General features: G+C 35.7%; 1 protein-coding gene across 1 annotated transcript in view; it reads right to left on the reverse strand.

Annotated features, from left to right (window-relative positions):
- OLA1 (Obg like ATPase 1) overlaps positions 1–18,248 on the reverse strand; it is a 165,714-nt gene that overhangs the window by 121,143 nt on the left and 26,323 nt on the right. The window contains exon 4 of the mRNA XM_018064821.1: positions 17,191–17,318. Within this exon, the coding sequence (XP_017920310.1) occupies positions 17,191–17,318 (128 nt within the window). The remainder of the gene's footprint in view (positions 1–17,190; positions 17,319–18,248) is intronic.

The raw sequence follows: 18,248 nt of genomic DNA on the forward strand, positions 1-18,248 counted from the left end.
TTTCTGTGAGTCTCTAATAAACTCTCACATATGAAATAACACGTGTACTAGATTATTCATTGTGGCATTATAACATAATCAGAGTGAAAAGCTGGAAGTAAACCAAGCATCCAGAACTACCAAACTTGTTGAATGAATGATCACGTTAGTCACACAAGGAAATAATGTGTCTGTGATGAAAAATGAAAACAATCTCTGTGCACTGATATGGAAAGCTGTTCAAGACATTTTAAATGTCAAAAACAAAGTGTATCACAGTTTATATGGTTGCTATTCTGTTTAGGAAACGGAAAGGAAAAATACTTAATTGTGTTAGCTTGTATTTGTATTAAAAAAACTATAGAAGAATAAGCAAGAAAATAGTAATAAAAAATACTAGAGTCCGGGGGGGGGGGGGTGGGCACGGTAGATAGAGATAACAGAAGACTTTTCAGTGTCTATCTTTAGAAACCATTTTACTTTTGAGGCACAGAAGTTAGTCAGGTTCTTTCTCAATGTAAGGGAGTAGTAACAACTCTCCAGCTCTCTACATCCCAGGGCAGAAATTAAAGCTCTGATAACTTTTTTCAGGAATAAAAATATTTCCTGATGACTATTCTCTGCTTCCAAGATTTAAAAATCCCACTGTCTAAAATAACATGTGCCCAATTCTTATTCAAACCCTCTGCTCTAAATACATTCATTTTTCTCTTGTTAAGACTAACTACTTTAGATTGCAACCTTTAGTAAAACTAAATATGATCATAAGAATTTGTCTTCTGTGGCTCGTTGATTATAAGAATAAAACAAACATACATATACCACAATTCTCTGCATGCCATTATCATCATCTGGTATTCTACAATGTGTCTGGTTAGAAGTTTTTACTTCATGTGAAACACGTGAATGTGCACATCCACTTTCCCTCCTTTGCCCACCCTTCCTCTCCCTCTCCCCCACCCTCAGCTCTCTCTGGTGGCAATTTTAAACCTACAGGAACACTCCAGCTCATAAGGGATCCAAAACACAGGCTTTTGTTTTAGTTAAATATCCTATCTGAATCCTGCTGTGCTTCAGGTTCCATCTGGATTTCTCTCCTGTTGTAACATCAGTATTTGCAAGAAAATTTCCTGCAGGAAGCATTTGTAGGGCTGCAATGTAAAATCCTATCATAAATAACCACTTTAAGGTAAGCAGAAGTTTGTATGTTCATTACCATCCCTAAATTATTACTATGCTAAAAAGAAAAATCATTGCTAATTTTTTAATTCAGATATCACAGGCATAAAGTTTCCAGTTGCATTCATGAAAAAAAAAAAAATCTGTTAATATACTGTCTTCATATAGTAACTAATCCAAAATAGAAAACTATCCTCACACCCACTGAAGTCTCAGGGACAGATGCACTGATTAGACACTTCAACGGCATAGCATATGATGTCTGAAAGGGCTTTCTGAGGCAGATGTTCCATCGCATGACTCATTTGATCATTTACTTATATACTAATGTCCACTCTATTATAGCAGTTACATCAGAGTAACCATGCAGTGAAAAAGAAACCAAATTTTATTCCTGCAAATATAAAGTTCCCTTTTACTTTCAGGTTGTTTCTGAAAAGAACAAAAAAAGTCTTATTTGTGAGTAGTTTTCTGCTTCTGAATCACTGAACCCATGTAGAGTTTCTATATACAACCTATTGTCAAGGGTAGGAACTCAATTATTGCAGAGATATACCACTGGCTACCTTGGAAAATGTACTTATACTATACTTTACCTTTATAATATAACTGAATAATGGCATTCCTAAAGCTTTTTACAAAATATAAAATAAATTTGCTTTAAGTGAGTAATTTTATTCCATTAGTTCTGAAATCTGCTCACTGAAAAAATTATCTGAAGAAAATACTTGTCATTTTAAATAATGTCAATATATTAGAGCTCTTAACTTATTTTAAAAAATTATAACCAGGACTATTTAACAAGACAACAAAGGGGAACTATTCAGATTACTTAGAATCCACTGGTAAAGTTATCTAAGCTTCCAGATTGCAGTGTAGAGTTAATGTTACTGTAAGTATAAGAGAAGTTACATAACTATCTAAATATTTATTCTAGTATCAATCTTAAGTCTTAATCAAATAGCTATACTTTGTTCTTTTTTTAACAGAAGAAAATGACTAAAAATGACTGCAATACAGTTTCAACTGGGAGTTTAAAAATTAGAATACTGTTAAAGTGATCATGAATATATCATAAGTATTATACTTCATTTGAAAATCAAATCGTATGAGGATTAGCCACACACACAAGGTTTTCAACACTTTACCTCTTTATGTAATATTTATTGAAAGCAAATTTTTAAATTGAGAAACACCTTTAATAATATAACCACGTTCTTATCTGCTACCAAAATAAGGGGGAAATTTTTATGAATCTGTCATGTAAAATAGTAGTCAATAGCTGCATACAATCAGTAAACAAATTTAGTTCAAGGCAAGAATTAAATCACCATTTAGTGGTTGCAATTTAGATTATTCTAGCGTGTAATACTTTAATTGTATAAAACAAAGCTGATGTCACACACACAAAAGAACTTCTTACAAAGCAAGTACCACAAGTAATTTCTATGTTGCCACTGATGGCTGACAAGTGATGAGCACTTTGTTCAAAAGTATACACCGGGCACATAAGACAACAGGTGGTTTATAAAAAGAAAATACTGAAGTGAAGCTCTTAAATTGTTCATAATCAACATTTTTATGTTTTGCCAGAATACCTGCCTTAATCTTTGAATAGTCAAAAGGTTTCTTATACAGGGAAATGCAGTATTCCCAACATAAAAAAGGATAAGCTGAACCAGACAAACTAGGATTAATACTGGGCTAAAAGGCTTCCCAGGTGGTGCAGTGGTAAAAGGATCCACCTGCCAATGCAGGAGACACAGATTCTACCCCTGGTCCAGCAAATCCCCTGGAGAAGGAAATGGCAACCCACTCCAGTATTTTTTGCCTGGAAAATTCCAATAGCCAGAGGAGCCTGGTGGGCTACAGTCCATGGGGTTGCAAAGAGTCAGACACTACTGAGCATACATGCAAAAAGTATTTATATGAAACAACATATTAATATATTGCCAATGTGTTGATATATTGCCAATGTACTTCTTAGTTTAATAATTTAGGTTAAAATATTCTCAAAAAATTTTAATCTACTCTTATTAACTGATATCTGAGTACTGTTATTCAGTGTTAGAGAAAAGTCTCCCCATAAAAACAAGAAACAAACACCAAGCTCTTTAGGCCTATTTAGCTACCAGTGTAAGAGGTGTTTTCTCATTGATGGAAAAAAGTATAACAGATGGTAGTGTCCCAAATGACTAGCACTCCTCACTACCACCACCACTCAACCCAAAAATCTAAAAGCTTTTACGGCAGCACTAGAAGCTATGTTATTTTTGATACTGCTCTTTAAAAGAGAATAAAGTAAAGGAGAATGAAATAAAATTTCAAGTTTAAGATATAGGTATTCACTATCCCAATCCTCCCACTGCAATAAACTAAACACAAAAAATTTGATTTGGAGTGGATTATGATTAAAAGATTTTTTCCCATTCCTAAATATTCCTATACACAAAAGATCCTTATTTGTGGTAAATGATTTTCACTGTTTTAGTTTAAAGAGCAGTGACTAGGGATGGAGAAGGGTAGACTTAAGTCACTAAAAAATAAGGAAAAAAATAAACAGGCAAGTGTGATTATAACTTCCCTTACTGTCACATTAATACAGCCAATAAACACTTAAATATCTCTAAAACTCATACTACAACTGTTCAATTCTGGGATATATATGTAACATCCAATTTATTTACACACGCTAGCCAAATATTCATTTGTAGACAAAGCGCCTAACACAGGCAATGTCTATTATTCAAAGCCTTTTCAAACGACCATGTAGCTGAAAGCTCTGCACATTAGAAGTAAAAAGTTTTATGCAATGCTTGCAAAACAAAAATGGTAAAGTCAAGCGATAAATTATTTTCATTTACCTGCAATAGTGGAGCCTGAAGAAATCCGGGTTGTATTAGCGAGAAGAATATAGGGAGATTCACAAAGAATAACAAAGACTTTGGGGCATTTTCAAAGAACTCAGAACAGTGGTTCTCAAAGTGTGGTCCATAGACCCCTGAGAGGTCTGCTAGTTCAGACCATTATGCTGTAATAATAAGATGCTATCTGACTTCCTCACTGAGTTGACATTTGTAGTCATAGTGCAAAATCAATAGTGAGAAAACCACCAGGAACTTAGCATGAATCAAGGTAGTGATCTCAAACTGTACTAGTAATCACTGTATTCTTCACAGACACAACTAAGTTTCAGTTAAGAATGTCCTTAATAAAAGTAAAAATTATTAACTTTACAAAATCTCAGCCTGGGGTATACAACTTTTTAATATGCTGGGTAAAGACAAAGAAGTACACATGAAAATAACTACATACCAAAATAACAGTGGTTTTCAAGGAAAAGCATTTGAATTGCAAGCCGAACTGGTCACTTTTTCTGTGGAACGTCATTTCTACTTGAAAGAACAACTGACATTCAAACCATGGTTATATCTGGCAGCCATTTTATTGTAAATAATAAAATTTAGGCTCTCAATTGAAAATTAAAATTTTGGAAAACTTGTAACTGCTACCATGACCTTGACAGCTTCCCCATACGTAAAGACCTTTCTGATGAGATCTGTGGTGATATTTACAGATGTGATTTTGTGCTACAGTATAATGAAATATGTTATAATTTAAAAGATCTGCAGAATACTCACTGAGAATTGGTATTTTCCAAATGACTAAACGTATGCATGGGTAGAAGAGTCATTCAAAAGACAAAATAGACCAATGGACTTTAATGTAAGAGAAAAAGAGTCCATTGCTATATTGCAGACTTTATATTTCAATTAACTTTTAAGAAACTATTTATCAACTATTTTTGATGTAGTATCAAAGAATAATATTCACAATTATCTAAAATGATTACTAAAACACTCTTCCTTTTTCCAATCACATATCTGTACAGGGCCAGATTTCTTCATATACCTCACTCAAATAAACATTGCAAAAAACTATATGTACAAGCAAATATAATCCAGCAATCTCCTATAATGTCAGACATTAGCAATTTGCAAAATATAAAACACTCCCACTCTTATTAAATATTTTTGTTTTAGAAAATAAAATTATTTTTCAAAAAATGTTAACATATAGTGGGTTTATCACTGTTATTTTAAAGAGCATTAACAAACAAAGACATTTTTTAGTTTTAGTTTTAATTTCTAATATGGTAAATATAGATTGATATTAACCTATATAAATACCAGCTTTTGGTATATTTAATAATTTTAAGACTATAAAAGAGTCTTAAGGCCAAAAAACTTGAGAAATGCTGCCTTAGAGGTTATTAATTCAAACTTAACTTTAAGATATTTGTCCACCTTTCCATATAGACAAGTGGCTGGAAAAACTGCATTCTTTTTTTTTTAAAATAAATTTCTCTAGGGGATATAAAGAACGATAGCTGAGTGAGAAGCTATAGGAGTTAGAAAAAAAGAACAAGTGCTCTTTTAGACACTTTGCTATTTTCAGACCTGGGGCAGAAAATAAAAGAGATAAGCCAGGAACGTCCTACACATCAACCCAGATAGCATAAAACCATCAAAGACTACTAGTGCAGCATCAAAGAGATTGAAAATTTTTCCATTAATCACCTTTAGAGTATGCTAATGAATCAACTCATCATTGTGCCAACTTTATCCTAGGAAAATGCCAACATATCCCATTCTTTTGTGTATCACCCAAATGACCAAGGGAGACGGTGGAGACCTCAGGAAAGTGTTTCAATGGGATCCTAATTTAGTGAAAATAAGATCCTATAACCTTTAAATATATTTTTAAATTCCAGATAAAATACTGATACATTGATGCTAATTAACAGTAAGCATCCACTTTCTAAAGCTGTATTTCACTTACCATACATAAATTACCTTGAAAGAAACCCACATAAAGCATCTATGAACCAAGAAAAACTACAACTTCTCTGACTAAAAACATGATCTTTCTTTCTCTCTGAACTCTATCCCCAGAAGTGCTTGTGAACATCAAAGTAATTACTATGAGTACTTTAGGCTCAAAAACAGAATGTGAAGATTTTCTTGAAGTAACTAGGTTCTAAGGTAAAGGAAACTAAAGAATTGAAATGTGGGACCAAGAATGTTAAAGTCAGTTAACTAAAAATGTGCACAACATATGAGAGAGAATTGTAAATAGGAAGGGTTTTAGATCAAAGAGCCCCAATTCTACTTCCAGTTCTGCCATTTACCAACCTGAGTGAGCTACTTACCCTCTTTAATTGTTGCTTTAGTATGTAAAATGGGAATAGTAGTGCATACTTCAAGCAAACCTTGTGAAAATTTAAATGAGGCAACAGATGTAATAATAAAGCTTTAAGCTACTGCTTATAACATATTGTGTGCTAAGTTGCTTCAGTTGTGCACAACTCTTTGCGATCCCATGGACTGTAGCCCGCCAGGCTCCTCTGTCCATGGAATTCTCCAGGCAAGAATACTGGAGTGGGTAGAGAGATGTTATGGGGAGGGAGGTGGGAGGGGGGTTCATGTTTGGGAACGCATGTAAGAATTAAAGATTTTAAAATTTAAAAAATAAAAAACTAAAAAAAAAAAAAAAAAAAAAAAAGAATACTGGAGTGGGTTACCAGGCCCTCCTCCACATATTCATCCTCAATAAATAAAGCTTCTGGTACCAGTATCTGTCATTCTTCATGTCATGTAAAGGAAAAGAAAGGAGATGATGAGAAATGTTGGGAAGAACAGTTTTTTCCAACAACTATCAAGAGATGATATTATCAGTCCAGTAAAGACTAGCTACCACTCTGCCTTAGCTGGTATGGGGCAGTTAACAAAAATGAAAGGAAAATACAACATATAAACATCAGGGTTAAGTATACCACATAAAATAATATTAACTTTCTCTCCTTTATTAGATTTCCTAACACAGTATTACCTAATAAGTCATTTAGTGAAAAAACAGAGACGTTTATAACATAATCCTTGTATGCAAATACTCAGTATAAATCTTCTATTTGCAAGTAAAGTAATTAAATTTCCTAATGCCTCTCAAATGAAATGAAGCAAAGTTTAGAATTCTCATCCAAGAATTACAATGTCAGCAAAGAAAGGCTGACAACAAGAACTGAAAGAGGTTATAACAAAGGATTAAAATTAAAATTCAAATTATAGTCTGGTCTTAATTTACATCAAATTTAACTCAGAGATTAACCACAAAGCCCTGCCAAGAACAGCAAACCAGGTAAACACCATCCCCCTAGTAAATTCCAGTGTGTTCAGACTCCTCCATTCTCTCTCTTCCAACAACTGCTCTTCAGGAACAGTTCCACTCTTGGGGCTCTGCCAGCTGTTTCCTTATCAAAGTCACTTAGCTTTTCCCCTTTACTCTCAATAGGGTAAATAGTTAACATGTAACCATATTTCCCTGATTTATGTATACTTTAAGTTGTTCCCAATATACACTGTACAACTGGTATTTATAGCTGGTTAAATGCAGTATAATTTCTACAAAAAAGCAAATTCAAGAAACCCTACTGAAAATCAACATGGCAATGGCTAGCAAGTAATGAAATGTAAAAGAATGTACCCTTTGATTCATTAATTTCTCTCCAATAAATATTTCTTAAGCAAACAATGGCTTCCCTAGTGGCTTAGTGGTAAAGAATCTACTTGCAATGCAGGAGATGCAGGCTTGATCCCTGGATCAAGAAAATCCCCTGGAGAAAACGACAACCTATTCCAGTATTCTTGTCTGTGAAATCCCATGGATCCTGGAGGGCTACAGCCCATCGGGTCCATAAAAGGGTCAGACATGACTGGGCAACTAAACAACAAAAAGAGCAAACAATACAATAAAGGCAAAAAGATAGGCGAATAGAGTCACTCACAAGAGAGTCATCTATCACAGCAGAATAACTAAAAACATACTCTAGCATCTAGGAAATGATAAATTGCAGATCACTGGCAATGAAATATTATCCTCTCATTAAAAATTATTATTACTATTAAAGCTACCCTAAAATAAGAAAAATATTTGACAATTTTAAGCATTAAAATAGCTTCAAGAAGTAAACACAGTAAACACAGGGTAGCAATTAAAGGATGAGTTTTGCTAAAAAATCTTCGACTCTGCCAACTCAGTAGCTGTGTGGTTTTTGGAAGTTATTTAAACTCCCTGAGATCCAGTTTCCTCATTTCTAAAATGGGCTAATAAGATCTCATTCACAGGAGTATCATATGAGAGCACCGAAAGTGCCTGCTCCTAACTCAGTAAATTCCTTTCCCTATTACTCATTCATCTGATTCCTTCCTATTACTACAACCACGAGTTTATAAACAGCAGATCATATTTAAAATGGTGATATATAATAAGACTGTGATTCTGTATTTAAAATCATAACCTACAGTAAATTTCCTTTATGGGACTTTATTTTCCTCAGTTCTTTAAAGTAAAATATCAATCCTTGATGTGACTAAAACCCCAAATATAACACTTTCAATTGGTTTTAAAAATCATATTCAAAATAATTTTAATTAGAGTTCTTTCTCAACCTTTTTATACACAATACTCAAATCAGAATTCAGCCTGAATATACAAAGATGGAAAAAAATAAGTTAGGAAATGAGTGGGGTACATGTAATCCCCTGCATTTTCATTTTCACTCTAAGGATTTAACAACATTTGAATAATAAATTTAACTGGGGAATGAGGGAGAACACTATTCCCAGAAAGCTATAAATTAATGTATAAACACCATTTCAGTTCTACCGACCTGACAATCGGCATACAAGAGAAGATCTTCACAACTGACTTATGGAGAAGGTGGATACAGTCGTCCCTTTCAACTCAGGGAAGAGCAAAGAGGAACAAAACCACCTTCGCCTCCTTCCCCTGACCCAACTCTTTACCTATATGACGGGTAAAGTATCTAGAGGTCTGATGAAACAGTGGGGTCTTCTTTAGTTCCCAACAGGAAGAACTCAGTCAGTCAAATCCAAGCCAGCCAGGCAACGCGCCTTCCTCCCTCCTACACTGGGAGCAAGGACAGCAAGACAGAGGGGAAGATGGAGCAGAAGCAGACATCACAGACCTGGATGACACTCCCAGGCTCTTGAGCAGTCTGGGGGTTCCGGAGGGACACCCTGACCTCACCACTGGAGAGGAGAGGAATCTTTCAGTTCTAAGGGACTAGTGCTGCTACACAGCCGGCAGCCCTTAAAGGAAGCCCTGCCTTTCCCTCAACTGCCTAGGCTGGCAACCCACAAGCTCAATATTTTGAGTCATTGATGCAGGAAAATGATACTGGGCCTACAATGGGTGGTTTACAGGTGTCAATGTAAAATTTGCAAAGGGACAAGTTATAGTAAAACTGAAGACTTACGTTGTAATAAAACACAAGTGTTATGATTTCATTCATGTAAGTCAAGTATAACAATGAACACACTGGTTTACAAAGCCAAATCAGTCCCAAACTTACATTTTTAACTTAACATAATGACAGTGTTCTGACATCTAAGAAAAATGTAGTTCAAACATTAATGTTTAAAAGATCAAGAGACTCTCTAGGACCTTAGAAGTTGCCCTTCCATCCCTGAGTAATTTCAACGCTTAGTGAGAGAAGAGCTTTTTAAAGAATCCATATAGTTGCTATTTTGAGCAGAGAGGACAGGAAAGGAGATTTCTAAAATGAGATCTCTAAAATGCGTCAGAAAAGACAATCAAGAAAAAAAATGAGAATGCCTCAAGCACCTAAGTAGATATAAGACCACCAAGAATATGAGGATACGTTTAAGCAATTAAACTGGAAACAGCTAGTAGATTAAATAACTTCATACACTAGTACAGTGTAAACGAGAAGGAACTGTTTCCTACTGCTGCAATATTTTCCACAGTAAACAGAAGTTCATTATTAGAACGCATTGTATATGTAGATGAGAACCACTGCATGATTACTTAACCCATTGAATCTGTACCAAGGAAACAAAGAAAACATATGTTTTTTGGTCAGATTGTTTACTGCAATCCAATACTAGATTAATTTAATAAATACTGCTGAAAAAGAAAATTACAGGACCCAAAGAAAAAAAAACTCCATTATTTTAGGATACAATCAAAGACCGCTTTATATTGGCAATTTGTGTCTAGGCAAAAATGTGTGACTCATTTTAAACTCTTAAATGACGTGCTTATGAGGAAGGGGGGAGGTGGTCTCTTGAAAAACAGCAATTTATGTTCGTGGTAATTAAAGGTGATTTACAAAACATATAAACACCTAACTTAACCTAAAGGGGGGGGGGTGGCAATTAAACAGAAAGCATTTTTACCTTCTCATTTAGCAGTTCAATAAAGTTGTAATGCCTTGAGGGCTAACATTCTATATAAACTAGAAAGGCAACTTAAAACCTTTTCTTCTATCAATGCTACTTTTTTAGCAAACACAGGCAACAAAACTAAAGGAACTCTGGAATCTTACTGTTAAAACTCTAACTGAGCAATTTAGACATATGAAATTCAAACAAGACACAGAGGAATAGTAATACAAAACAGAATGAAGACGCATCTGTCATTAATAACAAAAGAGAAAGGATCGGGGCTTTTATTTTTCCTGGCCAAAAATTCTAACCATCTGCACAGAAATCATCTACATAGATTAATCTTAATTCTATTTCATATGAACTTGTCTGCCCAGTTTAAGAGAGGTAAGCCCAAAAGAGAAGTAAAATCAGTCAAGGGCTTAAAATCATATTGGGGAATGGGAGCAAGGGGGCAAGAGACATTTTTTAAAGAATTATAAAACTTCATAGATCTTTCAAAATAAAAAGAAATGACATAAAAATCAAGCTACAATTAACAGCTATTAAGAAAATTGAAATGCTCTACTTATTAGATTTTTTTAAGGAAAATAAACATTGGAAAATAAATTCAAAAAAATTAAGAAAAGAAATTCAAATAGAAACTAAACTCCTCCATGTAATCAGGAGAGAAAAATAAGCACATATCCTTTCAGATTTTAAAGAAAAGGCAGTTACTTCTGAAGACTGGAAACAAGGGACAAACATGAAATTTTATTGTGAACACCTTCATTATTTCCTATTTTGTTTATAATAACCATGTATCATTCAGAATTGTTAAACCTTATGAATATTTTTTAAAGTATCAACATCTGTTTAGCCTTATAATGAAAAGGTAGAGTGAAATCTGATAAAACCAAAACTACCCATTCATTAGATATGATAGGGAGGGGGTATAAACAAATAATCAACTTATAATTCTATGTGGACTACTGGATAACACTATCTAAATTATACATAATTCAACCTATTATAAGGGAATACTTTTTGATATCACACAGATGGCTAATCGGAGAAGGCAATGAATGGCACCCCACTCCAGTACTCTTGCCTGGAGAATCCCATGGACAGAGGAGCCTGGTAGGCTGCAGTCCATGGGGTCACTAGGAGTCTGACATGACTGAGCCACTTCACTTTCACTTTTCACTTTCATGCACTGGAGAAGGAAATAGCAACCCACTCCAGTGTTCTTACATGGAGAATCCCAGGGACAGGGGAGCCTGGTGGGCTGCCGTCTACAGAGTCGGACACAACTGAAGCGACTTAGCAGCAGCAGCAGATGGCTACTGATTATATCACAAAATAACAATGGGATGGCATGACAAGCAAGCCTTTCCCTTCACTTTGACAAATCAACAAAGGAATTTTCTTCAGATGACTCTGCACTGGGGATATTAAAACAACTGGTGTAAATACAATAAAAATGTTAAGAATCTATTTAGAAGACTACACTTCCTTTCCTATTATCATTCCTCCTCTTGGGGGGGAGGGGGGCGGGGAGCCAGATGAAATGAAATACTGAGTTCTTAATGATCTTAACTCAATCTTTTCATCTCTCAAAGCCCAGCTCAGGTTAGGTGGCCAGTTCTTGGCTGTGTCTGTCAAGGGCACAGATAAGGTTCCCGTGGTGGAAGGAGGAAACTGGATAATATTCCCTTACCAAGAATACATAAAATGAGGAAGAGATAACTCTACAAAAAGGAATTAGTTATTAGAACAAGGAGGTATAAAGGCAATCTGCCTTACATACACACACACTCAACTATACACCACTAAGTTACCTTAGAAATTCAAGTATCATTTAATAGCAGAACAGAACATACAAATATAATGCTGTGAAGCGCTCAAGGAAGTAACTTCTTTAACAACAGAATCCACTAATTTCATTATCTGAGAATAAAATCCTTAACTAAATCATCCTGGCAGAACTATCCTTATTAGCCCAGTTTAAAAACCAAACATTTTTATAGAGATAGCAGATCACTGACAACTCTTGAATCACAACATTCTAAGCAAAGTCATCTTCTCACTGATTTAATACAGAATTCTTTAGAATTTTACTTGAATCATTTGTACATACCTTACATCGGACTTCCCTGGTGGCTCAGACAGAAAGCGTCTGCCTACAATGGGGGAGACCCTGGTTCAATCCCTGGGTCAGGAAGATCTCCTGGAGAAGGAAATGGCAATCCACTCCAGTATTCTTGTCTGGAAAATCCCATGGATGGAGGAGCCTGGTAGGCTACAGTCCACGGGGTCACAAAGAGTCAAATACAACTGAGTGACTTCACTCACTCACTCACTCACTACATTGGTATTTAAATAAGAAAATTTCTCATGTTTAAAAAATCAGAATAATACATGTTCACTTTCTAAAAAGCTAGCCAAGGGTCTAACCTAAGAAAGGAAAGCCACCCACCTCTCTCTCCATCCCAATTCTATTCTCCAAAGAATCTATTAACAATTTGATGTCTCTCTTCAAATTTCTTTCTATGAACATAAGCTAACTAATATTGTAGCCATTAGCCACATATGGCTATGCTGCTGCTGCTGCTGCTGCGAAGTCGCGTCAGTTGTGTCCGACTCTGTGAGACCCCACAGATGGCAGCCCAACAGGCTCCTCTGTCCCTGGGATCCTCTAGGCAAGAATACTGGAGTGGGTTGCCATTTCCTTCTTCAATGCATGAAAGTGAAAAATGAAAGTGAAGTCGCTCAGTGGTGTCCGACTCTTAGCGACTCCATGGACTGTAGCCTTCCAGGCTCCTCCGTCCATGGGATTCTCCAGGCAAGAGTACTGGAGTATATTGCCATTGCCTTCTCCGACATATGGCTATAAAGTACTTGAAATGTGGCTAGTCCAAATGGAGGTGTGCTCTAAGTAAAAATTACACACCAGATTTCAAAAACATGGCACCAAAACATATATCAATAAATTTTAATACTGACTAACTGAAATAATATTTTTGATAGATTAAATGTTATTAAAGTTAATTTCATCTGTTACTTTTTTAACATGACTATCAGAAAACTTTTAACTACACAGGTAGCTCACATTATATTTCTATTGGTCAGCACTGGTACAAAGGCTAACAGTGCAGGTTTTGGAGTCAGACTGGCCTTACTGAGTACTACTCCCAACTATACCACCTACCAGCTATTAACCTTGGACACATGTTCTAACCTCTCTGTACATACATTTGACTTACTTTGGGAATTGAATGAAATTCCTCACATAAAGCACTTACCACATAGCCTGGCACTTAGTAAGGACTTAATAAATATTTGATGGCAACAAAGAATAAAACTATAACCTAATTCTTTTAAAATCACTATACAGGATGGCGGCAGGTGATGAGGACATTAAAAAAATAAAATAAAATCACTATACAGCATCTGTCTCTTCAGAAAAGTCTCCAGATATGTCTACAGGTCGCTACTGTGAAGAGCAGGAAGTCTCTGAAAAACAGTATACACCGGGCACTTAACTTCTCTTTTTCTTTCCCCACACCCACCACACATACAAATACATGGATCTTTAACATGGTTACTATATAGATCCTAAACATTCAGATCTAAAAATGAATAAAAGCAGTGTGGTATGGTGGAAAAAAAGAACTTGAAGAGAGATGGGGAAACTCCCTCGCAGTCCAGTGGTTAGGACTCTGGCACATTCACTGCCTGGGGCCCAGGTTCGATCTCTGGTTGGAAAACTAAGATCCCACAAGCTGCATGGTGTGGCCAGAAAAAGAAAGAAGAAAGATGGGCTCGAGGACACATTTACATTTACTATGTACTTGAGCAAGACTACTTAGTCTTTTTCTCTCAATACCCTCACCTATACAGCTGGGGTAACACCAATCCTGCAGAATTGTTAAGATTAAATAGAATACGTTAGAAAAACATCTACCATAGTACCTAATATTTGGAGAAGGAAATGGCAACCCAATAGTACTCTTGCCTGGAAGATCCCATGGACAGAGGATCCTCGTAGGCTACAGTCCATGGGGTCAGAAAGAGTCAGACACGACTAAGTGACTTCACTTTCACCTAATACTAGGTGCTTAGTAATTATTTCCCTTCTTTCGGAAATCAAAATAAAATGCCAACAATTCAGACACATGCTAATATTGTTAGTACTGAATTGCTTGCCAGACCATAACTGCCAGAGTCTGTTCATACCCTAAAGAGGTATTTAAAAACATGCTAACTCTACGGTCATCCCAGGTTCCTATATTTTGTCCCTTTAACAAGCAACTGGGGAACAGAACTCTGGAAAGAACAGGGTACCATACATCCCATCTTCCCACCATTACCACCAACTACATACACATGCAAACACACAACAATTTAGGTGAAAATAATCAACTGTATTTGAAATTTTGTTTTCTATAAGTATAAATGAGTACATACTTCACAATTAACAGTTTATGAATCTGAACCTCCTATGTTTCTAAATTGGGAACAAAACTGCCTCATACCTCAAAAAGCAGAACTCTTATTTCCAGGCTACAAGGGCATATCTCTAACTGGCTGCTGAGAAACTAACAAGTTTTGACTATAAACAGCTTGACAGTAGGTGTAATGATACAGCCAAAGGTGCTGTCCTTCAGATAACACACAAGCATTTTAGCTTTCTGTTGAAAAATCACTTCAAAACTTCAAATGCCAGCTTTAAAAAGCTAAGGATTCCATGAAATCAATAGTCTAGTCATGTTCAAAGCTTTAAATATCTAACAATAGGAAGTTATATTGCTTCTAAAAATTGGTAAACAAAATTATATTGGCTCACTGAACTCTAGAGAAAAAAAATTAATTATTTTTCTAAATAAAACACCTATGAGAAGTTACTACATATATAAATTTTAACAGAATTTGCTTCCCATAATGTGGTTACTATTTCCCTATTCTGTATTATATCACTTTTCTTTCTTAACAACATGATCAAGTAAGGAAAACTAAAAGCACACAAAAAAGGAAAATTATGAATTCATAAAGAAATTCTGTTCTACAGTTAATACATACAACTCACCATATAGTATACCCATAGCTCATCAGAGTTGTTCATTCAAAATTATAGATGCCATTTATGGCAAAAATAGGGAGAAATTCCCACTTTTTAAAAGTTTTTCAGGTTTTTACAATTTTATTTCTTTATTTATTTTTGGCTGCAATGCGTCTTCGCTGCTGCACAGGGTTTCTCTAGTTGCAGCGAGCAGGGGCTACACTCGAGTCACGGTACACAGGCTTCTCATGGCAGTGGCTTCTCTTGTTGCAAAGTGCTGGCTCTAGCGTATGTGGGCTTCAACAGTTGCGGCACCTGGGCAGTTCCCAGGCTCCAGAGCACAAGCTCAATAGCTGTGGCACAGGGCTTAGCTGCTTCGGGGCATGTGGGATCTTCCTGGATCAGAGATCGAATTCATTATCTCTTGCATTGGCAGGAGGATTCTTTACTACTTAAGCTGCCAGGGAAGCCCAGTTTTTCTTTTTTTTTTTAACTCATGCAAACCATTAAAAAAAATGTTCATGGTTCAAAAATAATCTGTCTCTCTTCTCTGTATACAATTACAGCATGACATCTGGCATTTACAAGACCATTTACTCAATGTCTGTTTCCTCCACTGGATTGTAAGCACCATGAGGGAGGGTCATTTCTGTTTCCACTCACCACTATATCCCTTAGCACAATAGACAGAGGTGCTCCACAAACAATGTGTCAAATAAGACAGAGTGGTCTAAAGAGTTAAAGCCCCTCCATACTCACAAACATACAACCTTATTCTTTGCCTACATCACAATCTCGTATATCTTCACAATTCTCGTATATCTAAAGATTTAAAGCTCCTCCATACTCACAAACATAAAATCTTATTCTTTGCCTACATCACAATCTCGTATAACTTCATCCAAATAAAGCTACCTAGAACAGTGCTTCTCAAACTGTTATGAGCTTTTGTGAAATAAAATAAAAATGAATTACTAAGCAAAATTTCCTAAATGCTCATTCTCAGTTGCTTATAGTTACCTGTCTAGGACCAGTAACATAGAGAAGCACAGACCCCACCTCTCATTTATATTTCCTTCATTTGCATTAATTTGTTCATTATAATATTATTACTATAAAGTACAGTGTTGACCTGGACCTTAACCTAAAACTTTCTATTTTTTCAGAGGATTACTATGTTCGTGGGTCACTTTTGTAGAACTCAAACCAACACATAATTTCACCTGTTCTCTCTCTTTGCTTTATATCCCTCTCTTCATTAACAACTAGCTGATCTATAGTTTCTCCTTAATCCTTTCATCTCTGATATATAACCCAGATGCTTTTCTCTCCTCTGGAATAGTGGAATCCCCTCCTTTATCAATTCTGTCTTCTCAACACATGGAAAGCAAAAACGAAGGGAAATGCCACAAGTTAAGAAAATTTAAAAATGCCTTTTATAATCAACAAAATTACTTCTGCATAGAAACACTTCTCAATGGGTCTAATCCAAAATGGGATAAAATTCAATTAGAAACTGACAACAACACAGCATATACTGTAGAATAAGCCTTTTCATGTGGAGATGATACCTAATCACATTAAGTCATAATTAACAGACAAACCACGATTCACCCTGTGAAACTAAGCAAATCTTATTATTTATTATTTTATTTGCACAATAATGGAAAGAAAATATGAATCATAATGGAATCAATCAACTAAATAAATAACTGTACTTACGTGTTAAATGAAAGATTCCATCACAGGCACTAATATGAGATAAAAAGGCATTCCCCAGGCCTTGCCCATTGTGAGCTCCTTTCACAAGGCCAGCAATATCCACCACATTTAGAAAAGCAGGAATTTTGCTGAAAAACAAAAGATGACTTTAATATAAGACAGTACTAAGAACCTGTTTATTAGCCAAATGGCTTTTCCAAACACATTACATAAATTAATTTTTTCCTTTCTAGAACAATGGTTCGGAAAAGGCAATGGCACCCCACTCTAGTACTCTTGCCTGGAAAATCCCATGGAAGGAGGAGCCTGGAAGGCTGCAGTCCATGAGGTCGCTGAGGGTCAGACATGACTGAGCGACTTCACTTTCACTTTTCACTTTCATGCAATGGAGAAGGAAATGGCAACCCACTCCAGTGTTCTTGCCTGGAGAATCCCAGGGACGGGGGAGTCTGGTGGCCTGCCGTCTATGGGGTCGCACAAAGTCGGAAACGACTGAAGTGACTTAGCAGCAGCAGAACAATGATTATTAGACTCTCGAATAAAAAAATGCAAGCAAGAAATAATCTTTTAAAAAATAGGACTTTCTTAACTAGGAAAATTTTAAACAGAAGGGAAAACATTTTAAAACAGAATAGATGTTTTTATTATGTCCCTAAAAACGAAAACTCACATCATTAATTTTATTATACTGCTCCACTGGCACAGGCACACATACACAAAAGCAGAGTGGGGGATGTTTCAGAGCACGCTGATACAAGGCCAGGAATGCGCTAACAGACAACTGACACCGTGTGCCAGGAACTGGACTCGGTGACGTGTACTATCATTTCAAAGTTCAAAACAACTCTACAAGGTGGATGTTATTTATTAAACCCACTTTACAGAGGAGGAAATTGAGCCTTTGAGGAGTTAAGAAATCTGCACACAGGATCATTCAGGTTAACAGGAGTGAAACTGGAATACAGGATATCTAGGTTTGCATTATTTTAATTTAAATAAAAATGATTTTATTAATACCTCTTATTTTTATGCATTAATTTATTTTAATTGAAGGATAA

This window comes from Capra hircus, chromosome 2 (genome assembly GCF_001704415.2).
Source record: "Capra hircus breed San Clemente chromosome 2, ASM170441v1, whole genome shotgun sequence".
NCBI classification, from domain to species: Eukaryota; Metazoa; Chordata; class Mammalia; order Artiodactyla; family Bovidae; genus Capra; species Capra hircus.